The 24,933-nt window shown below is 40.1% G+C and overlaps 2 protein-coding genes across 15 annotated transcripts; one reads left to right on the top strand and one right to left on the bottom strand.

Annotated features, from left to right (window-relative positions):
- Positions 1-90: 90 nt before the first annotated feature.
- On the top strand, positions 91-3,706 carry LOC131333191 (protein ABIL3-like). Of its 2 annotated transcripts, none has more exons than XM_058367573.1 (9): positions 91-368; positions 915-1,048; positions 1,373-1,455; positions 1,705-1,855; positions 2,216-2,315; positions 2,433-2,475; positions 2,579-2,655; positions 2,826-2,923; positions 3,234-3,706. In XM_058367573.1, exons 1-9 carry the CDS (start codon positions 323-325, stop codon positions 3,390-3,392), a joined length of 891 nt encoding a protein of 296 aa, XP_058223556.1. In that variant the 5' UTR covers positions 91-322; the 3' UTR covers positions 3,393-3,706. The 2 variants fall into 2 exon arrangements, with proteins under 2 accessions (XP_058223556.1, XP_058223557.1); XM_058367574.1 differs by lacking the exon at positions 91-368 and adding an exon at positions 523-742.
- Positions 3,707-3,906: 200 nt separating this feature from the next.
- Positions 3,907-23,897, bottom strand: LOC131333188 (uncharacterized). 13 transcript variants are annotated; one of them, XM_058367558.1, is made up of 19 exons: positions 23,518-23,896; positions 22,713-22,947; positions 22,512-22,583; positions 22,206-22,280; positions 14,387-14,484; positions 12,743-12,971; positions 12,444-12,521; positions 12,099-12,196; positions 10,899-11,034; positions 10,569-10,685; positions 10,298-10,372; positions 8,759-8,874; positions 7,347-7,578; positions 7,135-7,209; positions 6,882-6,992; positions 5,857-6,166; positions 4,983-5,188; positions 4,836-4,897; positions 3,907-4,571 (listed from the first exon to the last, which is right to left on the bottom strand). In XM_058367558.1, exons 1-19 carry the CDS (start codon positions 23,623-23,625, stop codon positions 4,410-4,412), a joined length of 2,595 nt encoding a protein of 864 aa, XP_058223541.1. In that variant the 5' UTR covers positions 23,626-23,896; the 3' UTR covers positions 3,907-4,409. The 13 variants fall into 13 exon arrangements, with proteins under 13 accessions (XP_058223541.1, XP_058223542.1, XP_058223543.1 ...); XM_058367559.1 differs by having other exon boundaries at positions 7,359-7,578; XM_058367560.1 differs by having other exon boundaries at positions 8,759-8,856; positions 23,518-23,894.
- Between the last annotated feature and the right edge of the window lie 1,036 nt (positions 23,898-24,933).

Genomic DNA, 24,933 nt, shown 5'->3' with positions numbered 1-24,933 from the left:
GGATATGCTGCCTATCATTCACCCATTTTTTTGTTTAATATTCGACCGACAATTAATTTGAGGTATTCTCAACTACTTCATAATTGTATATCCCTTTGAACCTTGCCCCTTTATGCTCTGTTATGCTCTTTTTCCCTTTTTAACTGTTTCGTTAGTTTGCTTATGAAAGAACTTATACCAATGCATTAGAAGTAATCCATATTTGTTTGTAATGGAGCAGAAACAAGCTCACCTACCATGGTACTAACTACAGAGAGGATAGAGAGACAGAGAATAAGGAGTAATTATATATTCAGCACTCCCAGAGTACCCCGTGACATCGATGTTTCTTAGTTCTCCGGGAGTACCCAATAATTGGCCGAGAATTGGTTTGTTTTCTTTCTTTCTTTCTTTTTTCTGAAAGCAGGGTTTTTTGAATTCTGCACCAAATACCAGTAGTGAAAGCTAACGCTTGCAGATTGCTTTCCACCCCACGACCTGTTGCACCCCATGTCCTTTCCCCACTCCGATTATTGGTCTTTGCTAGTTTTCATCTCTCTCTCTCTCTCTCTCTCTCTCTCTCTCTCTCACACACACACACCCATCATAAAAACCCTTACTCAAGCAGAAAATTCTTTCCTTCATACCTTTTGCTACTAATTCAGTCCTTTAGAGATTGGTCATTTACTTCTCACGTAGTCCCAGGCTTTGTATTTCAGTTGAAGATCAAAGAGAAAGGTCCTTTCTGTGGTTGCTAAAAAGGGTCAGACTTATTATGGAGTTCTCTTATATACCCTTTTCCTAAAACAAATTGTCTGTTTTGATTTTTCAGTTAACTTTTGAAACTTGTCATTGGAACTCTTTGTTTTCTTTCCATGCTTCTTATCTAGGACAAGCATCCAGAATACTAACTTGAATTCCTTTGTTAAATGAAGGGACCTTTGATCAAATTGTTACCTTCATGGATGATACTAAGACTTCATCATGTTCCATAACTGCCCCTGAAGAAGCTTCCAACTTTGATGAACTCTTAATGCGACAAGGCTTGACTTTGGCGGATAATCTCAAGGTATGATCGCCTGTATTTTGTTTGCAATTGGTACATGTTGTTTCTTCCTTTTTTATAACCAGAGGCCCGGAAACTTCCAGTGGCCCCAAGGTTTGGAATATTTGGCCTTCATGAGATTCGTACCTGCTTTTAACTTTCTTGATTACAGACTAGTGAGAAATTTTGAACAGAATCAAATAAGACATCTGCCATGAAAATCTCAGAGTAGTGTTTCATTGCAAATTAGTTTAATTGCTGCATAATCTCAATGAAAAGAGTTTCTAAGGCTAGTTTCTGAGATTCAAATTATGAACTCTCACTTCTTTCAAGACAATTGATGGTCAGGAATTGAAGAATCTCAGCACACAATTGTACTCAGCAGCCGAGCATTTTGAACTCTCATACTCCAGAGAACACCGGAAACAACTGTGAGTCACCGGCAGTTCTCCTTCTGTCTGTGTGTGTGTGTGTCTTAGTCTCACGATCCTTCAAAATGCCCCACGCTCTTGCTCTCAATCCTCGCGCTCTCAATTTTCGCTCTCGCTGATTTTAGTATTTCGCGATGTGTTTCCAAAGACGCTCAATCTCCCATGCACGCCGAATTATGAACTCTATATTTCTGGCCTTATTCACAATATCAGAACTGTTTCCCATATTCGATATTACTTATGTTGCAGAGTGGTGGAAACTGCAAAAGAATATGTCACCAATGCAATCGTGAATACCGTGGACCACTTGGGTTCTGTTGCATATAAGGTCACAAATTTCTTGGATGAAAAGGTTGATGAATTTTCTGGAACAGAGCTTCAGTTCTCTTGTATGGAACAGGTACTCCTTGAATTCAGTTGTCACATTCTACGCCCGATAATTAGTAACCAGATATGGTGTCAGAGCTCTAGTTGAGAGAGGTCTTAAGAGTTTAATTCCTCCGTTTCTGCTTGCTCCTCGTTTGCACTCTTCTGCTTCTCTCCTTTGAATTTTGTTTCATTCTACGTATTGATATTTGCATCTCTAAGCGCGAGACGAGTAACATGCAAGGATGTTGAATAGCTTGATATATATATATATATATATATATATATATATTGTTGAGTCTGCATTTAAACAATTTAAGTTTTTGGAACGATTGGTAACTTCACCGAAATGAAAATTTGTTGCAATAACTTCTGTTTTTTTTGGGTATGCCAGAGGTTACAAGCGTGCCAAGAGTTGAGGAGCCGCGTTGGTGTCTCGCAACACTCACTGCTGACAAAAACTCCCACCTGCCACAAGAGATATATAATTCCTAGTAAATATCAAAGCGCGAACAAATTTATGTTTCCGATAATGATTGTTAGGTTTTTGCGATTTTCGAGTTATGGGACACAGCTAATGATCTCTTATGTTGTTTATGTTGGCCAAAAAGATGTTCGAGCAAAAAGAGCGGAGCCCGATTCGTCGTTATTTAGGTACAAAATGTTGGATGTTGATTTGCAACGCTATCAATATAATTGACTGGCTTTGTGATGGTGCCTTGATTTTCATTATTGTGTTCATGCTCTACGTTTGCAGAAAAGAGCATTCTAGTTTGCAGCCTTCTAGTCCTGGAGCCTTTTCCTTCTCAAAAATTGTTTCCGACAAAGAACTAGGTTCGTTCAAACGCGCTTGTTTTTCAATCTGAACAATTTTGATACAACAATACTTAGGGCTAGTTTCTCAAATGCGCTAAAAGTACTAAAAGTAGGAGAATTAGTACTTTTATCACGTTTGGAAAATTACCCCTTAAATCATTATAGTGATAACTTCTGCATCGAAACAGTGAGAAGAACAGATTCACCACAATACTTCCAACTCAAGCGGTCAGGAACTCTCGTTAGGAATTCAATCCTTTCGACAAATTCCAGTGCTAAACAGCCGGTAAGCAATGTGAAAGCCGAGTTTGTTCAGTACATATTTATGGGTCATAAATTCATAATAGGCTATTTATCAGTTTATGTTTCTTATGTGTCATGGTTGTGACTATGGACGACACAGAGATTACGTTTGGGGTATTAGATGATATTACGTTTCAGTAAAAGATCTGGTTGGTGAACCGATCTACCTTGAAACAAGTTACAAACAATGATTTTTGTAGTAGGATTTTAGAAAGTTTCGGGGAGGCGGTCGCCCCCAGTAGACTCCTTCGGTCCATATTGTGACCTTTGGAATTCGTCTGTAATATTGACAGTACCCGGAGGAGCTTCGGAGATCGGCTTCAATGAGTACCACCCATAGTGGAAGGAGCATGACGAGAGATATTCAACCGCACTCCAAAAAGAGCAAGCCTCTCTTCAAGGCCTTGTTTACCATGCTAAAGCAGAAAAGAGATGGGAAGCTAGGCAGATAAAATACACACTAAGGCTTTCATTCAATCGATTTCCTTTTCATTCCCCTGTCCTTTCAGGCGTAAATATTCAGTATCTCCATCAATGCAGTTCCGTCTTAAGGTATTAGCCTCGGCAAAAACTCAACTATAGTACTACAAACACTTACAGACACCTTTACACAAACTCTCATATGGGGTGTGCGGTAGGGCAAAATTGTCAGTCTCCGTATCGGCGCCTGGAAAGATAGGTCCTTGACATGGTTCCATCATGTGTGTATAGTTGGACATACAATTTTGTTGCATCAGATACAGTAAATACTGAGAAATTTTCTCTAGCCACGTTCAAATCTGTAGCTGTTACGAATCACATATCTAACTTCACAAGAAGCAAGTCAAAAAGCCAAGGCATAGATTAGAGAATTCCATGAAATTATCGTTTATGTTCCAATATGAAAAAGTGGGCAGATATCCGATAAACGAATGTGACAGATAAGCACACACAAGTGAATGATTGGTGAATGTTAGTACTCATCAGTAGTCGTTAAAAGCAAAGATGCAACTCGTTATTCATGTAAAATTATATATGAAATTGGGATCTTGTACATCAGCCAGGGGCATTCTTAGCAGTTAGCATCAGAGACTCAGACAACTGCTGAAGAGCTCGAATTCTGTGTCCACATGGCAATGATATCGGAGATCAGGGTTACATTTAGACTCCCCTCTGTGATTAACAAAACTTAAGTAGTGAATAAGCAAAAATATTTTATCTTAATTTCATTCCTCCATTCACAGGGAAATCTAAATCAGCATAAGGGAATATAGCAGATCGGATTCTTGCAATGCCAAGGATTAAAACTTTTGGCATGAAAATGTTCCTTAGTTGAGGACTAACTAAAGACCTGGAAAAGCATATATTCACATACCATAGTGCTTTGGAGCCTTCTATCCGAGCCAATAACAGTTTCTGTATGAGAGAACACCACTGGTTATGCTATTAAGAAGGTGCACACAGAGGAAAATAAGATGAAGTTGCCTTGTTCAAAACCCAAGATCAAAACTTGGGATTTCATCCATTTTGCATGTGCTCTTGTTCTCCTTGGAATTCTGCCTTCCACTATCACTGGATTCATGAGATTTACAACCATTGGAATTCGTTATAACACTGGAACAATCTCCTTCATGCCATTTAGTCTCTTCTGGCTACAAAATACCAAGAGAAGCACAAGTACATAGTCATTGACCCAGCGGGGAAAAAAAAAAGAAAAAGAATACTGGTGGATATTACTGTGAAAGAACTGGAGCATCAATCTTGTAAGTAAAACATGATCAAACATATTTTTGGAGGTTCACAAAAGCTTCAAACTTTGAATTCAGTTTAAAAGGCGAGACATCTAGCAAAACTGAAAACAAACATTACATAGAGACAAATAGGCAATAGATAAGAAGAAGCACTAAAACACCGACCGGGGGAGAAGTTCTAATATTCAATTCCCCAGAGAATGGGTTGCCATGGCAGCTCGAGGAAACTGCAGAAAAATTCAGGTTAGGTTTGGATATTTGCAAATTAAATGATCACTGTGAAAACTCCATAAAATGACAAGTAAAACTCACCATTCGAAGATATTGATTTTGAGAAATTCCCTATTGTGCCATCATTTGGCACTGATGCAGTTGGTGGTTGGAAATTATCAGGACAATTCAATTTAAAAGCATCCAAAACTTGAGGCTTCTCAACAGAAGAAACTGGCCTCAAGATGCTCTTATCAGTGCACTCTGGATCAGAATTTTTGGGACTAGAGATGTCTGATGCTCTTGATCTGCAAACCACTAAAGAGGTCACTGTCTCTGCTACTTATAAAATGCTCGTAACCAAAGGAGCATAGAGTAATTTCACTTGTGTGAAGTCTATGAGGCTGAGGTTAATCAAGTAAACCTTTGCACACTCCATGAATTTGGACCAAACAATTTGAGTTTCAATTATGCATTGTAAACATATCATCCTATTACCAGATATATGGAATCACATAAAGAACTGATTTATGACCTAACTCTGATGACATTCTCTGAGTTTCTAGAAATGTTTTGAGACAAAAAGCATTAGTTCACTTATTGTGAAGATCAAAGCACCCGACTAATAAATAATGAAAAGAAATAAAGATCTCTGAATGTGGGTATCGATGAAGAGAAATAAGGCCAAGTAATAGTTGCTTTCAGATAAGTCGCTTGTTTTACGTGATCTCATGCGTCACAACTATTGGCATGGTCCTTCATTGCATTTCCTTTAAGCTGTTTTCCAAATGCAATGAGACTTTTTGGTTGTCAAAGTATGGTTAATGTCATGAGCCCATGACACAAAAGAAACCCCTTGCTTCATGAATACATGTATTTGGCCTAAGATCTTTTCTACAGGTGCATCCCTCTTGGTATTTGCATTTTCCTTATCATCATGAATCTTTACCTCACCTAAACCACGACTGGTACATACCGCACAGAAGAACTTGATGTGAAAGTATATTTGAGCTGTGATTCTCCTATGTTCTCAAAGTCTGCCGATTTGGTAATTTGAATTGGTAGAAGTGTATCTGGTTTCAGCCTTTTGCAAGTTTCTTCACCTTGATTGTGTGCCTCACTATTCTCAGAATTGGAGTCTCGCTGTCTCTCTACCTGATGCTGAGGATCGAACTGGATAAACTCTGAAGATTGCAAAGCATGGCATTCCTTCACAGATGTGCTCATTAAGGGCACACTACCTTCCTGAGTCATTGTTTTCTTCAGAATAGACAAAATTCCACTGGCTGCAATAAAAGGAAATCAATACCCTTAAGAGATCACTAATATACAGCAATGGCAATGGATTTGTATCGCAGTTATTCAAGTCTAACAATTGTGAAGTCTGCTGTCCATCTTAAGGGGGAACTGTAGAGCAATCTTTTAACATTAACAATTGACTCAGTTGTATGTGATAAGAAAAACTTGTGTAATTGTCATAAATTAATTTTGTTCCTTAAGGAGACTGTTAAGAATGCCCTTTTTTGTATCAGATTGTTAGCAATGCTTTGACTTCTTCAAAAATACTTCTACCAATCATGATGAGTTCTGACATTTGTATATTTACTAGGGCCTAGGGGCCATCGAAGGCTATATGAAGAGCACGTCACCGAACAATATAGCAACTATACCAAACTGCATGAAGAGCACATCAACGGTTTTGAGATGTAATATGCTTCATATGCAGCTGAAAGGCTGTAAAAAGCATGCCATATCTTCTCGAATCATCACATCTTACTCGAATGGAAGAAATGCTGAGGTACAGCATGCTATGTTTAATCTATGAACCTGGTCTGCAATGCTTACTGCCATTTAGAAATTTGTCCACTTATTTGTATAGTAAGGGTGCACATTCAACGTATTTGATAACATAATATGACAAATCAATACACTATAAAGGAAGAAACATTATAACGCAGACACCTGTCTTGTTAGGTGCGCGCCAAGTGAGAATCAGCTTACCATCACGTAAAGGATTGTCAATAGGGACTCTCCTCTCCCGTTTGAAATTGTCAACATCAATTGCACTAAAATCCGTGTCTTTTTCTGAAGAAGCACTTTTTGAAGGTTCTCCTACACATCCAAGCTAATAGTTTAAGACCAGAAGATTAGGACCTCTGAAAGCAGCAAATATTGGAAAGGAAAAGCAAAGAAGTAAAACACCAAAGCTCTTAGTTATACACAGAGATGCTTTATCCATGGAGCTTAGACTGACCTCTCGTGAATGTTTTGATGGCTTTGAGACCATTCAGTGGAGACATACTATTACTTGAACCGGAATTCTCAATCTCTGTTGGATAACAACACAAGACAAATATAAATTAAGGAATGGAAGAAAAAAACATTGGCGAGACAAAAACCCTTTTGCTCAAAAAGTACACAGTGATTAGGTGCTGCTTATAATCAATTTAACACAAACGAGAATACCAAAGGAGGTACTGGGTTGGGTCTGTCGGCCATGCGTAAATCCTGTTTTGCCGCCTGCTGTGCACTTTCTTCCTGGAACTTTCAATTCCTCTGGAGGCCTAAGGTCTCCTTCACGTTCTCCAATGTCGACCAAATGGCCATCTAAAGCAAGTGATTCACCAGATCCAATCACTTCATCCTTCTTGAGGAATCTACTATCTAAGAGTCTCCTGCCTGTATCATACAGTGTAACCTGAATGATTACAAAGACAAGGAAAGGAAAAGAAGCGTTAATTGTGCTAGGCAGAGAACAGTAAACAAGAAATAAGACAGTTGGAAGTAACAATTGCCCTAGTAAGCCTGGAAATAATAAATACTAACATATCACTTTAAAGAAGATGCCACATTCACAAGATGCGACTTGGATGTGAGAAAGCAAAAAGATGGCGAGCACCTCTAAACAAAGAACTGCAGCCCTTATCGCAAGGGAACCATTCATTGCAAGTATACAGATCCTAGAAACTTGAAAAACTGATGAACGACCAAATCCATAAGAATCCCAAGAACGGTATTCCCCACCCAAACCATCACCCCCAAAAAAGAAACACTTTAAAGCCAGAGAAAGTCGAAGTCTTGAGTTTGGCAAACTTACGCGATGATTATTGATTAGGTTTTAAAAGCCGTGGAAAAGCATAGTGAGATCAAATATCTTAGCAGCATAGTAAATTATGAACTGCTTTAGTTACCCAACATGATTTGGATAAGAAAATCTTGGCAATATAGTCTATCTCATATTATCAGAATCTGAACCCACAATGTTAGCATTTGTAAGATTCCCTTAGGTTTAACAGTCCTGGACGTCTTTAAATGTGAGTGAGAACAAAAAAGGTATCATGCTCCCCCATACCCGTCCTCCTGTCCTCCTCAACTGACCCTCTTTTCAACATCGCACAGTATCCCCTCCCCGCCTAATGCATCTACTGTGTAAGTTACATTTTCACCAAATCAAACTGCTCTCTACTCTCTCAATTTTTAGAGTTCATTATCTCAATTCTCAGAGTCTGACTATAAGAGTCAAAAAGGGGTTCTGACCCAACACTCTAGAAAACAACTTAGAATTGGCATTAACTTGATGCACAATAAGAGTATACTACCATGGTAAAATTAGCATTGCCTGCTATTAGTTTTGGCAAGATATAACCACATCCGATTTCCAGCTTAAACAAACCATTACTCCCTGTAGCGCCACTTTCATAGTAGCACCATGTCCGGTCCTTGAATATTCTTTTATAGCATCACATCACTTAGAGAACTACACCATATTCTTTGGCTATGCATCATTGACTTAATTGCATAGATTGTAAAAAACATATCAAAGTGACCTAACAAGAACAATAGAAGTAACAGGCTCATAGGACCTATAGATGTTCAACCTGCCTCCCTTGATATCCACAAGTCGCAACTCTTAAGATCCCATCATGATACTTCTTGGCCTTCTGGGTTATTTGTGTGGTATAAAGCACAATCCATTCTACAATGCAAAACAGAACTGTGAAAAGTAAATTGAAGTAGATGAATACTGCAAAGACAATGGACCCCGAAAGGAAGAATGTGAATTAGATATTTGTGCTGGGGGGACGTTGCAGCTGATGAGGTAACAAGCAAGACATATAATTCCCCCTTTAACAACCAAGAAAGAGGAAAAAAGACAAGTAAATCACTGCCTCTCGTTGGAATATTCTCAGTTGAACTAACCAGTATAAATATGAGTCTAAGAAATAATACCATGTTCCTTCCAATTTTGAACATAATAACCAGGTTTTGCTATTTTCTCGAGGCATCTCCTACTAGATTGAGCACAGAAGCATAAGTTATGCTCAGATAACATGTGCATAAAAAATCATATGAAGAGAACATGAGCAAAGATTTTTCTGGGTTTTTTTTTCTGATTAGATTTTTCTGAGTTGATTCTTCAAGAGAACTGATTACAAGATTAGTCACAGAAATTTCCGTCCGGATAATGGCCATAAGGCTTGAGTTGGGAATCAGAGAAGTCAATGAAACAAATTCTGCTGGTGCCACTGCCAGTCATTTTGTTTCAAAGGTCATCTTCCAATACTGAGATTGTAACAAGCATTTTCGCTACCTGTCATCAGGTATTTAAATGATGCTGCATACTGGACAAGAGGCAAGGGGTTTTTTCAACAAAGAAAATGTATTTCAGAACATGCCAATGGGACACAAGCATTGTCCAGTTAAAGGTATCTCCAGACGTTAGTTAATCTCGCATGCTTGGTATGGCAGCGTTCATTTTGTACGCCCTAAGCTGAAATCATGTTCTCCCTCTTCAGTTGGAATATCAAAAACTGTTTCCCTTTCCGGTAAGCTATACTTTTTATTCTGCCTTTTTTTCCTTTTTTCTCGTTGCATGTCTATTGTGCCTTTGCTTGCATGCATGCATGTGAGTGTAACTATCTAAATGGAAAATCTGTCCTCCAAGAAAAGAAAATGTTGATATGAACTACTTGCATGCACACACAACTATAATGCATGTGAACTGACTAGAGTCTTCATGACAGTTAACTAGGCAATGTTCTAAAAGTCGCTAGGCGCTAGTCAGGTTGTTGGTCACCTTCGAGTGATTGATCGATGAATATTAATTAGAAATTGGTGATTAATCGTTAGTCGGACCTAATCGGATAGGCCCCACCCGCCAATTAATTCCTTGTTTTAGAACACTGCAACTAGGCCTATAAACCGACTAGTGTCCACCTTATAGTTAGCTAGGCCTTTGGCCTATTAACCGACGACCAGAGTCCATATGACAGTTATCTATGCCTATTAACACTCGGCAGTCATGCAAATGTGATGCCACACTATTGTAGCAATCAAATAAAGAAAAACTTTTCTCGCTAAATGAAACAGCCATAATGTAAATTAGTTACCATTATAGGCACATCAATAAAACTAACCAGAAGAGCTGGATTTTGTATTATCTGGACAATTTCTTGGCGCTTCATACCTGTTAATTTCATTCTTCTTAAACTCTGAGATGAAGTAAATCATTCCATAAGCTCGTTGACATTATATGCGAGTTAAATACAAGGATTTATTTACAGACCTCTGCTGTGGTGTACGAGTGAAGGGTGATGATACGGTGAGAAACAAATGCACCATGAAAGAAGTACATAAATAAAGCAGAATCATATTGGAGACACCTGTTTTGTAAGGTGAACAATTTACCATCGCATAAAGGCTTGTCTATTGGGACACTCCTTTCCAATTTGAAATTTTCAACATGAAAGCCACTAAAATTTGTATCCAAGTCTTTTCCTGAACAATCACTTTTTGGAGGTTCCCCTACATATCCACGTTTATAGTTTTAAAAGACAAGATTAGGACCTGCAAAGCAGCCAATAGGTGGATAGGAAGACAAAAACAAGTACAACTTCACACTCAATATTAGATATATACTCGTAAAGAGAATATATGACAACTGGCTACTGAATGAGTGCTAGTCGGAAAAAATAATATATGAGACACAAGATGCTCATTGGATGGCAACTATTTTACCTTCAGGATGTGTCCGTGGCTCACCAACCTCCACCAAATACTTTGGGAGTTCAAATGTACTCCCACTTCTCACATCTTCCAATGATTTGAGATATTTAAGGCTCAGAATGGTTCCATCTTCATTAAGTAAAGTAGCCTGACATACTGACAAGATTAGCCAAGCAGAAAGGGCAAGTATACAAGACTTGAATATTCCTCTCATCACTAACTAATCTCGAATAAAATAGTTTGCGGTCGAGATTGTGCACTGAGAACACTTGATGTTTAATCCACTCAGTAATTCATGGCATTGGAGCCATCCAACGAATTTATAAATAGGCAGTCTGCGTTACAAATTATAACTCAGTAAAGCCTTTCTTGAGTACATCTGTTGTAATCAAGATACACAGCAATGAAGGCTGGCCATGGAATTAAGTCTCTAGGATAAAAGGCCAATTAAGAAATTTCGACCTTAGGGCCACATGAGGAGTGGTTTTCAGGGTTTCAACAAGGCAAGTACTTTGTTTATCAGAAGTCTAGAGAGCTTTTCAAATGGTTATAGCAGCAACAAGCAAAACAGGTTTTCAATTAGTTACACTAGTGAGTACAAGGAAATAGTGTTGAAAATATACTTGGCTCAATGAGAATTTTTTAGAATGCTCGAGGCTAGGCAATTGCTATTTAACTGTACAATCCTATGTGATGCAAAAGCTAGAAGAAACAAGTTACGAGTACCATGTTAAAGATGGGGAGAAAATAGTTTCTCCAATAATGATTCCACATAGCTATTCTTTCCTCTTTTATTGTATGTTGATGTTTTTAATTATTTTGTGGAGACCATGGGGAGCCGTACAAATAACATACATTTAAGCAGGAAAGAAAAACAACCATACAAGCAAGCAAACAGAAATTCCATAAGTATATGAAGAGCCGTTACATGGACTGAATGCTATACCCATTTCAAATGAAGCAACATCAGTATCAATTAAACTAAAAAGAGGTGTATCGTTTTATTCAGAAATAACAGCTTTGTAAGGAAATAACACGTTGGTGACTATAGATATGTTCCTCAACTGATCAAGAGATTGTTTTCATTTATAGTTTCTGAAGTATGTTGCAACACTTCAGGTTAATCAGCAGAGCAGTTGCCTGATTACACCCCACAAAGCTGACTTATAGAAAACATTTAAAGGTAGGGAGAGTAGAATTCACATAACCAACCTGCATCTGGTAGGAATTGCATGAGGCAAGTCTGAGGATACCACTATGGTACTTTTTTGCTATTTGACTTATCTGAGTTGTGTATAGAGCATGCCATTCTGTATTGTCAAAGAGGAGATGAGTATGTCAGCGTCAGCGATATTAAAGGTACAAAAGTGACATTTAACTGCCAAGATCTCTTGGCATACCCAACTAATGATAATTCATGTAGAAATCAATTCATTCAAGATGCAAAAGTAGTGCTCTCTAAAACATCAGGACTTGTATTGATAAAACTTCTTTCACGCGCCAAATGGACAAAAGGAAACTATCTATTAAACAACATGCATCCACCTTTGAACTTACCTCTCATGAATGTTTTAACAGGTTTGAGACAACCTGGTGGCGGCAACACACTATCACTTGAAGCAGACCTTCCAATCTCTGTTAGACAACGAAGCAAGAAAACAGAAAATGAGAAAAAGAAGCAATCAAGGACGTGCAAACTGATTGAAGAGAACAAGAAATTAGTGATACAAAAACCCTTTTGTTGGAAAAGAAAACAAAGATTAAGTGCTTCTTCTAATCCATTTAGCACACAAAAGCCAAGCAGCATGCAAAAAAATATCTGCTGCTTCTGCTCAGTTGAGCACAAATAAGCATACCTATAGAACTGCGGTGGGTCTCTTGTCCATCCGATAATCCTGTCCTGCCACTTGCTGTGCAATTTCTTCCGTGAACTTTCAAGTCCACTGGAGGCTTATGGTCTCCTTCAGGTTCTTCAATGTCGACCAAATGGCCATCAAAAGCAAGAGATTCACCAGATCCAATCACTTCACCCTTCTTAAGGAACCTACTGTCTAAAGGTCTCCTGCTTACATCATACAGTGTAACCTAGGTGATGACAAAGAAAAGGAGAGTGAGCATTAATTGTGCTTTACCACAGACAGAAGGCAATTTTGAACAGAAAACAGAACATAAGACAGAAGATTTAACAACAGCTATAACACTTTAATCAACAAATACTAATATGTGACTATAAAGAATACGGGGCAACTGCATCAGCCTGGAATAAGTTCTGGAAGAATTACTGTCTGGAAGGGATGGCGTGGTGTTGCACAAGGGGACTGTAGTCATCTGATGGAACATGAATGTGAAAATGGAAAGAGATGTCAGCAACATTCACTATATAACTCCATTTCGTGAGGGAAACTTCAATTGCAGGTATGCAGACCCCAGAAATCTATAGATACTGCTGAAGGCCGACATGAACAAGAAACCCAAGAACTAGATTTAAGTCTAGAGTACTGCTATATACACCGACCATTTTGGACCGAAACCGTACCGACGGCCGCGCGCGGCCGTCTCCGGCCACCGGACGGCCGATCCGAGCCGTCCAAAAATTTTAAAAAAAAAAACCGAGGGGCCCAACGCGGGAATCAACGTCATCCGATGTGTGTAGGGTGCTTGATCTAAACACCCTATTTTTCGTGTATACACATATACACGAAAAATAGGGTGTTTAGATCAAGCACCCTACACACATCGGATGACGTTGATTCCCGCGTTGGGCCCCTCGGTTTTTTTTTTTAAAATTTTTGGACGGCTCGGATCGGCCGTCCGGTGGCCGGAGACGGCCGCGCGCGGCCGTCGGTACGGTTTCGGTCCAAAAATGGTCGGTACACATAGGATTTTCGTTAAGTCTATCCCCAGTCCAACACACACACACACACAAACTAAAAACGAATCATGAGCAACATAAAGTTCGTATTCCCCACTCTTCAATTTTGCATAAGTTCGTAATCCAAGATTTTTATTTTTCACAAATTATCAGATAATGATCCCTCTTCCTACTAGGCCCTATCTGACTACTCTTTCCAACATCCCACAGTATCCCTCCAAGCCTTCTGTTTGTATGGGATAGTTGCACACGGGAGCATCTCCTGCATTAATTTTTGCATAAATGTCCTCACAAAGTCAAACAGCTCCACTCACGCTCTCTCTAAGTCTACAAACAGTAAGTATGATGGCACTCTGATGTAACTTCCACAGTAAAATTGCATGCATTGCACGCCATTGGTTTACCTCAAACCTTCCAGCTTAACCAAAGTACCAAACCATTATTCCACGTAACACTACTCTATTTTCGAATCATCACATGCCTCGTCCTTGCATGTTCTTATAAAGCTTTACATGTACAAAGAAAATTACTGTTTACACTGTTATGTTTCATTATAAATTCCATTGACCAGATTGTCATAAGCATATCAAAAACCAAATAGCAGCCAATTGGAAATATAGAATTCAACCTGCCTCCCCTGCGATCCACAAGTTGCAACTCTTAAGATTCCATCATGATACTTCTTGGCCTTTTGTGTTATTTGTGTCGTATAAAGCACAATCCATTCTACAATGACCAAGAGAAATAGTCAACCACCAGAGAGAACTATATGAGAAAACAAAGGACGATGGATCCCAAGGGAAAAACATGAAACTCTCTACCTGTGTATGAATCAAATAGAGAGTTGCTATCGATGGATCCCAAGGGGAAGGGCATTGCTAATGACGTAACAAACAAGATATATATGTTCCTCCTCCAGCAACCAAGAAAAAGAGAGACAAAAATTCAAGTAGAACACTGCCTCTTGTTGGAAGCTTTTCAATTGCACAAGAAATCATAAATTCTTATGATTCCAAGAAATGATACCATGTTCCTTCCCCATTTACTGATTTATTCAATATAATAATCAGGTTTTTTGACCAAGCTCTGAGTTCCATAATGTGGTGGTATCTCCCACTCTCTCTCAGGGAAAAAAAGAGAGAAGGTTTTTGCCATGTCATAGTGCATCCCCTAATAGATTGAAAACAAAAATCCAAGTTTATGACATGCTCCAGTAACTGTTGAATACAAAAAATCTATTTGCTAGAAGTGACTTTTAAACTGGTTCTTCAAGAAGTTCAGCTGAGTTGAGTTGGTACTGATGTGCCATACTAATTTCTGGCACACATTATGAAACAGTTTGTACGGAGCATTTTTTCAACTTGTATTCGGCCTGTAACTGATACCTGCGTATTTAGTAAGAGGCAAATGTTTGGTTAACTCAATGTTATGTTTTAGCATAGTATCACCCTAAGGATCCAATTCGACACCTTCTTATCATAGTCTCTCCGCATTCTGTCCTCTAAAGTGATGAAAGAACTGTTCGAGGAGAAATAGAGAAAGAACACTATATAAAAGAATTGTTGGAAAATTTCCAGTATTAATGAATGATAATTTTTCCAGCAGTTTTTTCTTGGCAGAATAATGCCCATGAATAGAGATTAATGCAGGCATTTGCACCTGCCATTCATTCCGGCAGTTTCGTGTATTGATTCTCCCTATTCAAGGCTGGGAATTCAATTCCCGTATTCAATTTCTGGCTGTTTTCAAAGGCACCTCAACAGTATAAAAGGGGCAGTCCTCTCTTCATTCTGCACCAGAAAATTCACAACTTCAACAGCTCTGAAATTCGTTCTTGTGTGAGAGAGAGACAGGCAGTAGTGAGTTCGCCAAGGCGGTCGACGGTGGTGTTCCGACGGCTTGCGGTATAGCCAAGCCAACCCTGGGAGAAAGACGCCGAACAAGATCCTACAACACCGACGGTGGGCGGCGAATCTTTCTTAAGGAGACTGTGGTATCACACAGGACTCGGTTTAATTTTCATTCAATCTGTTTGTATCTCGTTTCATAATCTGTCTATTGTTATGTATTCTGTAACTTCGAATTATCAATGGAATTGTTCTCTGGAATTTTCTATTATTGCCGTATTTTTCCCAACAAGCTTAAGAAAGATTTTTGTTCTCTGATCGGCAATGGATTCCAGAAAATTATTTCTGTTTTGGACTAACGTTTGGGTTGCAAGAACAGATTCTAAACAGATTAGTTCTCCATGGTGGAGTTCCACTGGTGTAAGGCGAGAAAACAATCTGTTCAACAGTTTGGGCAGATTGGCTTTCATGCGAGATAATAAAACAGAAAGCAATGTGTTCAGCAGATTAATTGCTCACTTGATCAAACCTAGTTGCAAATAGGCCACGGCCTTGATCAGTCGTGCGCGACTCGATCACGTTGGTTATAGAGAGGCTACGGCCTAAGGCAGTCATGCGTGGCTTGGCCTTGGATCAATTTTGGTTGGCCTCTGGGGTGATCTACTTGGCTTCTGCCTTGACATCGCCTGGCCTTGATCCCACTGTTATGATCTGCCTGGCAGAGGCGATTTGGGTGCTATGCATGTGATTAGCCAGAGGTGGCTTGCGGCCTTGTGTGCCTTGCCTGAAGTGATTAGCCAGTGGTAGGCGTGAATCACTCAGCCTTGGTGCGCGGCCTATGTGGTGTTAGCCGGTACCCAAATTACGCTGCTTTGCAGAAGGGGAAGTCAGACGGCCACAATCATGCTAGTAGCAGATTGTGTATACCGTTTACCTTTCGGGGGCGCTGCCCTCAGACTCCTGCCCGGGGGCGCTGCCCCCAGGACCCCCGTCAGGGGGCACGACCCCCTGGGACCCCCAGGTTACATGGTATTGTGGGGGATGTAGACTTAGCTTATCTGATAGATTGTTAATCTATGCTATATAGCTTGTCATTTTGATATTGAGATTTGTTCTCTTATATGTGGTTGTTCCTAATTTTAGAAAAACATGACAACTGAGCAAGGGAAAACTACTGGCACTGGCAAAGAGAAAGAAACTGGTAATGTCAGTGGCAATGGAAATGGCGGGGTGGCTATTCCAATTCATGCTCCTATTCCTGGGATTCCCTCCGTTCCAATGTCTCACGTGGAGAGACCGGGCAAATTTGTTGGGGTCGACTTCAAAAGGTGGCAACAGAAGATGTTGTTCTATCTCACCACCTTGAACTTGGCAAAGTGGCTTGTCGAGGAAGCACCTGTTATTGCTGAGGACGATCCTGACACTCAGAAGTGGATTGATGTGGCTAGGTGGAAAGAGCATGACTACATGTGCAAGAATTACATCTTGAATGCTCTAGATGATTCGCTGTATTCTGTGTATGGCGAGGCTCCGTCGGCCAAGGAGTTATGGGAATCCTTAGACAGGAAATACAAGATCGAGGGTGCTGGGTCCAAAAAGTTTGTTGTGGGCCGGTTCCTTGATTATATGATGGTGGACTCCAAGTCTGTGGCAGTCCAAGTCCAAGAGCTGCAACTCCTGCTCAACGAGATCAGGACTGAAGGGATGATTCTGAGTGAAGCATTCCAGGTGGCTGCGGTCATCCACAAGCTACCCCCAGCATGGAAAGAATTCAAGAGCTATCTCATATTCAAAAATAAGGAGATGACCTTGGAGGCTCTTTTCATTAAGCTCCGTATTGAAGAGGAGAATCGGGGTATGGATAGGAGTGCAAAGGCTTCCTACATGGCCAAGGCAAATATGATGGAGCATGGTCAATCTTCCGGTGTGAGGAAAAACCAGAATGACAGGCGTTCTGACAAGCGGTCTGACAAGCAAGCTGGTAAACAAAAGGACAAGAGTGTCAATCTGGGACCGAGAGGTGGTATTGCCAAGAAACAGAAAGAGAAGTTTCAGGGTACATGCTTCAACTGCAACAAGTTCGGGCATAAAGCTTCAGAGTGTAAGAAGCCACCTAACCCTCGCACTCAGGCACACTTGGCTCAGGTGGAGGCAGGAGTGTCCGATATCAACCTCTCGGCTATGGTATCTGAAGTGAACATGGTTGGTTCTAACCCACAGGAATGGTGGGTAGACACTGGGGCTACACGCCATATCTGTTGTGACAGGCAGCTGTTCACTACCTTTGAGCCAGTTGCTAACGGTGAAAAGTTGTTCATGGGGAATTCAGATACCTCGGATGTTGCGGGGCAGGGGAAAGTGGTCCTGAAGATGACTTCAGGAAAAGGGTTGACTCTGAATAATGTGCTGTTCGTGCCAGATATTCGTAAGAATTTGGTTTCTGGTTCGCTGTTGAGCAAGCACGGCTTCCGCTTGGTTTTCGAGGCTGATAGGGTCACTCTGACTAAAGCTGGAATGCATGTAGGGAAAGGTTACATGACCGATGGTCTCTTTAAAATGAATGTAATGACTGTTATCCCTACTATCAATAAAAAGAAATCCCCTGTTGCTTATGTGCTTGAGTCTTCCTTTTTGTGGCATGGTAGACTAGGTCATGTTAATTATGATTCTATGCATAGATTAATTAACTTGGACCATATTCCAGCTTTCCAATTTGATAAAAAACATAAGTGTGAGACTTGTGTAGAGGCTAAAATGCTGAGAGCATCTTTCAAAATAGTAGAAAGAAGCACAGAACCTTTGGATTTAATCCACACTGATGTGTGTGATCTGAAATATGTCCAAACTCGGGCCGGTAACAAGTACTTCATTACTTTTATCGATGATAGCACTCAGTTTTGCTATGTGTATTTGCTGAAAAGCAAGGATGAAGCCCTGGACAAGTTTGTTCATTACAAGACTCAGGTTGAGAATCAACTAAGCAGAAAGATTAAGGTGGTCAGAAGCGATCGTGGTGGTGAATTTCAGTCACCATTTGGAGAATTCTGTGCCCAACACGGAATTATCTATGAAACCACGGCACCTTATTCGCCTCAGACTAACGGTATTGCTGAGCGCAAGAATCGTACATTGAAGGATATGATGAACGCAATGTTGATCAGTTCTGGGTTGCCTCAGAACATGTGGGGAGATGCTGTTCTCACCGCTAATTATATCCTCAATAAAATACCTCGCAAAGATGTTGGTAAAACCCCGTATGAATTGTTTAAAGGTAGGAAGCCTACCTATACATTCTTACGAACATGGGGTTGTCTAGCGAAGGTGGCTGTACCTCCTCCTAAGAAGGAGAAGATAGGCCCTAAAACCGTTGATTATGTGTTCATCGGTTATGCAGACGATAGTAGTGCCTATCGATTTCTTGTGTATGAGTCAGATATACAAGATATTCACAAGAATACTCTCACGGAGTCTAGGAATGCAGTGTTTTTTGAACACATATTCCCTTATAGATCCATTGGAGAGTCAAGTTCTGCTAAACGGACCTTGCATCCGGCTAATGAAAGCAGACGAGGCCAAGAAGAGGAAGTTGATGTTGAACCACGACGTAGCAAGCGAGCTAGAACATCAACATCTTTTGGTCCAGATTTTCTGACTTATCTGGTAGAAAATGAGCCTCGGACGTACCAGGAAGCTGTAAGCTGCCCTGAGAGTCCTTTGTGGAAAGAGACCATTAAGAGTGAGATTGACTCCATACTGCAAAACCATACTTGGAAACTGGTGGATTTGCCACCAGGCAGTAAGCCTCTCGGCTACAAGTGGATCTTCAAAAGGAAGATGAAAACAGATGGGTCAATTGATAAGCACAAAGCTAGGCTTGTTATCAAAGGATACAGACAAAAAGAAGGCCTAGATTACTTTGATACTTACTCACCAATCTCGAGGATTACTTCCATCCGGATGATCATCGCGATCGCAGCATTGCGTAACCTTGAGATACATCAAATGGATGTAAAAACAGCTTTCCTGAACGGCGATTTAGATGAAGAGATCTACATGGAACAACCCGAGGGTTTTTCTGCGCCAGGCCAACAAGGGAAAGTATGCAGGCTTGTTAGATCATTGTATGGTCTAAAGCAAGCACCAAAACAATGGCATGAGAAATTTGACAATGCTGTGTTGTCAAGTGGTTTCAAGATCAACGAATGTGACAAGTGCGTTTATGTCAAAGACACAGACGAAGGGTACGTCATTTTGTGTCTCTAAGTTGATGACATGCTCATTGTTGGTAGCAATGAAAGGGTCATTCAATCTACCAAAGACATGTTAAACTCAAAGTTTGACATGAAGGATATGGGCCTTGCAGATGTCATTCTGGGTGTCAAGATCACTAGAACATCTGTCGGACTTGCATTGTCTCAGACACACTACGTTGACAAGATTCTTGAAAAGTTCAACTCGTCTGATTCAAGTGTCGCAAGAACCCCTGTGGATTTAAGTCTGCATTTATCCAAGAATGGGGGGGAAGGCGTATCTCAATTAGAGTATTCTCAGATAATTGGGAGCCTAATGTACCTGATGAGTTGTACAAGGCCCGATATAGCTTATTCAGTCAGTAGACTGAGCAGATACACGAGTAATCCAGGTCGTGATCACTGGAAGGCAATAGTCAGGGTTCTGCGCTATTTGAGGTATACTCGTGATCTGGGGCTACACTACACCAGATATCCAGCAGTACTGGAAGGGTATTGTGATGCAAACTGGATATCAGATATGAAGGACTCAAAATCCACAAGTGGATATGTCTTTATACTTGGTGGTGCAGCTGTTTCTTGGAAATCCTCTAAACAAACGTGTATAGCACGTTCAACGATGGAATCAGAGTTTATTGCTCTAGATAAAGCGTCTGAGGAGGCCGAGTGGCTCCGTCAGTTTTTAGAGGATATTCCAAGATGGCCGAAACCTGTGCCAGCAATTAGTATCCATTGCGACAGTCAATCCGCAATTGGTAGGGCACAGAGTAATATGTATAATGGTAAGTCTAGACATATTCGACGTAGACATAATACCATTAGGCAACTACTCTCAAGTGGGGTTGTCGCTATTGACTATGTGAGATCAAAGGACAATATCGCGGATCCGCTAACCAAAGGGTTAAACCGAGAGCTAGTTGAGCAAGCATCGAAAAGAATGGGGCTGAAGCCACTACGCTCGTAGTTACCGTGGGGGTAGCCAACCTAGTTGACTGGAGATCCCAAGATCTAGGTTCAATGAGACTATCTTTTGCGAGTAGCTGAGAACGATCACTGAGGAGACTCGGTCTCCTGCCCATTCCTATGGTGTAGAACTGTGATACCTGCTAATGGAAAGAGGTTAAGCATTGCTTTTAATGACTCTTATGAGCTGGATTGCCAGGCGGGGTATAGCAGGATACCCTTTATAGGAAGGTCACCTATGTTAGTATGAAGTGGGGCCGCTTCTTTGAGAACTGTGACGAAATTCTCGAGAAAATACTCGCAGAACCAGGTAGGGGGTGTCATGGCCAAAATGAACCCAACAGTGAGAACTGAACTACGTCAGGAGAAGTCCTGTGTGACGTCTATTGTCTCGGTTTACATCGACGGCGGAACAGTTCAAGGCGGGACCGCACACTGGTCTGCCAGTAAACCCGATAGGCTATCACAAGGGAAGGTTCCAGGCCAAAAGCCACCTATCCTATGCAGCAATTATCCGTTGTCTCTCTCTCCGAGTCAGCTTTGTACTCTGCGTCAGTATGCCTGTCAATTTCATTCATGGGGGGGATTGTTGGAAAATTTCCAGTATTAATGAATGATAATTTTTCCAGCAGTTTTTTCTTGGCAGAATAATGCCCATGAATAGAGATTAATGCAGGCATTTGCACCTGCCATTCATTCCGGCAGTTTCGTGTATTGATTCTCCCTATTCAAGGCTGGGAATTCAATTCCCGTATTCAATTTCTGGCTGTTTTCAAAGGCACCTCAGCAGTATAAAAGGGGCAGTCCTCTCTTCATTCTGCACCAGAAAATTCACAACTTCAACAGCTCTGAAATTCGTTCTTGTGTGAGAGAGAGACAGGCAGTAGTGAGTTTGCCAAGGCGGTCGACAGTGGTGTTCCGACGGCTTGCGGTATAGCCGAGCCAACCCTGGGAGGAAGACGCCGAACAAGAACCTACAACACCGACGGTAGGCGGCGAATCTTTCTTAAGGAGACTGTGGTATCACACAGGACTCGGTTTGATTTTCATTCAATCTGTTTGTATCTCGTTTCATAATCTGTCTATTGTTATGTATTCTGTAACTTCGAATTATCAATGGAATTGTTCTCTGGAATTTTCTGTTATTGCCGTATTTTTCCCAACAAGAATGTGTACCAACTTGAATCCATACGTCAGTAACTAAGCCTATTACCACTGCTCAGTCGTGCAAATGCAGAATATTATGACGCACCGCTACGTCCTGAACAGAAAAGATCTAAATCTAGCATTTGCGATCACATAAAGCAATAGTTGTGTCCGTTTCTTAACAATGATGAACATAACATGCAATTTATTGTCATTGTACACACAACAATACAAAACTGACCAGAATAGCTAGGTTTTGTAGGATCTGCGCAATTCCTTGGTGCTCCATACTTGTTCATTTCATTCTTCTTAAACTCTGAAACAAAGGATACAATTAAAAGACAGTGATTCTCCAAGCTCATTGACCTTATATGTTAGTTAAATCTTAAAGACAAGGAACGGATGTGTAGACAGGCTTCTACTGCGGGAATCTATGCTAGAACTGTCATCCTGAATGACCGGACTATAAACAAGTAGAGAAGAAGGCTGATTAACCATATAACGTGAACAAGAATAATGAAGAAACAATTATTGCTACCGGACCAACCTCTAATAATTTTTTGTGATGGACTTAGACTACATGATGGTGCTTTATACTTCCCGGAGTCTGGTTTCCTATCTTCAGAAGTGAAAAAACACTGAATTAGGAGCACCAAGCACACATAGTTGGAGTGAAATTTTGAGACGAGAAAAGTTCCAAGTGAGGTAGTTCAAACTTCTACAGATTAAAGCAGGATTAGGGGGATACCAACAGGAACAGAATTATGCTTGAACTTGCGCCCACAAACCAACCCAGCTCCATCAGCAATTTTGTTATCTCTTTCTGGTAGATTTGCATTAGGTATATTCTTATGATCTCCTTCAAGATCCCCAATGTCAACAAGATAAGAATTGAATTCCAGTGTTTCACCAGATTTGACAACATCATCGTTATTCGCAATCCTACAAATCAGGAGTTTCTCGCAGTCGTCATAGAGCATGATCTGCAGCAGATTAAGAAAGTACAAAAAAATATCAAAAAACCGTGAATGAGCTTCCAATGCTGCATTCCAATCTGGTTCCATCATACTTCTGGTCCGTGTTATTATTTTAACCATATTAAGAAGTCACACGTAGAATATGCTTATGTCTTATTTGAACGTTGAAAAGGTGTAGCTCCAAGTTTTATGACCAATTTTCATATTTACTCATCAATCAAGCAGCAAAGTGTAAGGAGATAAAAGAGCAAGAAGATTAAGCACAAGACTAACCAGCACTTACAAGTATGGTCAATAGTCAATACAGTATATTAGATCCACAAAATAGCTGAGCTGATCGTAGATCAATCGGAACTAAACTAACGGATTTACCTAAAGCTTAGAATAGGAAAATGACTTATTCTGCTTCAAATTGCAGTACATGCAACCAGCATACAATAACTTCAAAAAAAAATTGGTTCTCGCCGAAAAACCTAGAAATAGCTCCACCGATGGAACGATCGAAACTAAATTCAATAACAAGAATATACATACTCGAATTGTTGAAGAAACACAATTGAGAGGTCATGGCAATACCTTGTGGCTCGAGTCGTGAAGCTCTAAGAAGCCGTCTTGATAGACCTTGCGCTTCTGTTTAACGTGCTTCGTGTAGGTTACCGACCATCTCTTCATCACATCTCCCATTGTTGAAGATCTACTCCGCAAATTTGAACGTCCAGTGGAAACTCGAATTGAGAAATTGTGTGATTCAGGTATGGGGGGCTTGAGAGAGAGAGAGAGAGACTCTCGACGGAGACACGTCTACTGCGTGCGTGCTCCTTGTTTTTTTTGAGCGGGAAATTATTGCTCCAAAGAAGTCTGTTTGGATGCGGGTGAAGGTGCGTTCTTTTCATATCCACGACAAGGACGTTCCTGCTCAAGGAGAGGACGTAAACATATCTCTACAATGTAAACGGTTTGGTATGGTCGGTTTTCATAAGAAATAAAATTGAACCAATTTATCGTTTCCGAATTAATGTGTGCTTAACACTGACAAAGCACACTAAACCGCATGTTATTTAGGCATTCAATTGAGTGCGATTTTTCGATTTGGACTTTACATACATAATTGAACCAAATCCATATCACAAATAAAACCAGCAAATTCGAAACCAATTCTAGCGTACAAATTATACAGTATATAGTAACATGAAAAATAAAAAATCAACACTGCAAATTACATGGCAGCCACACAGCCGCGGAATGAATTTCTAACTCTACTACAGAGTGGATAACTAACTCAACTCAACGAGCAATCGTGAGTTTTGGTTTGGAAACTAATTGTTTAATTGTAACGTGAATAAAGGGCGGGTTCTATATCGAGAGGGTTATATTCGGTCGGTTTCGGTGTCAAATGGTTTTCAAGTACAAAAATTGTTGTCAAACCAGTTTGGTTTGATTTTTGCAAAATCAAAACCGTCTAGACCAATCAAAATTTTATAAGAAAATCAAAAAATACCCCAATTTGGTTTTGTTAAGGCGGTTTGGATGGTTCAAACTGTATTTTAATAATTTTGTTTACTATTCTTTAAAGAGAGTGAACATTAATTTTTGGGGACTGATTTTGGCACTCCTCAAATTGATAACCATACACCAAAGGGTAGTGCCAAAATCAATGCACTCGTAATTATCCAATTTAGGGGAAATCAATTCCCTAGTTTTTCTGTGATTTGTGAAAATTGTATGAATCTTCTATATAATAAAACAGCTCAGTATTTGAATTCTATGTGTATAAATCTAACGGCTCAAATTTATCCCTCATAAATCCTATGGCTGAGAAGAGTCCTATGGTTGGAAAATCCTATTTTCAATCTTCTCTAACTTTTCCTATTCCAACTCATTTTGTTATGGAAAGATAGAAAGCAATAAAATTCTATTGTTAAAAAAAGCAAAAGTGCTACACACACAACGGTTGTATAAAATACAACACATAACCAATCTCTAGCCGTCCAT

Source organism: Rhododendron vialii, chromosome 7a, assembly GCF_030253575.1.
Source record: "Rhododendron vialii isolate Sample 1 chromosome 7a, ASM3025357v1".
NCBI classification, from domain to species: domain Eukaryota; kingdom Viridiplantae; phylum Streptophyta; class Magnoliopsida; order Ericales; family Ericaceae; genus Rhododendron; species Rhododendron vialii.
The sequence above is the reverse complement of the archived record's forward strand: the minus strand, read 5'-3'. Positions and strand labels throughout refer to the sequence as shown.

Bases quoted from the DNA above. Each gene is read 5' to 3' on its own strand.
- LOC131333191 (XM_058367573.1), top strand. From the start codon at position 323: ATGTTTCTTAGTTCTCCGGGAGTACCCAATAATTGGCCGAGAATTG. The intron at 2,316-2,432 runs GTAAATATCAAA...TTGGCCAAAAAG, and splicing joins CAAGAGATATATAATTCCTA to ATGTTCGAGCAAAAAGAGCG. The intron at 2,476-2,578 runs GTACAAAATGTT...CTACGTTTGCAG, and splicing joins CCCGATTCGTCGTTATTTAG to AAAAGAGCATTCTAGTTTGC.
- LOC131333188 (XM_058367558.1), bottom strand. From the start codon at position 23,625: ATGGGAGATGTGATGAAGAGATGGTCGGTAACCTACACGAAGCACGTT. The intron at 22,584-22,712 runs GTATCCCCCTAA...TCACTTCTGAAG, and splicing joins GCATAATTCTGTTCCTGTTG to ATAGGAAACCAGACTCCGGG. The intron at 8,875-10,297 runs GTTAGTTTTATT...TACTTTTCACAG, and splicing joins TACAAAATCCAGCTCTTCTG to TTCTGTTTTGCATTGTAGAA.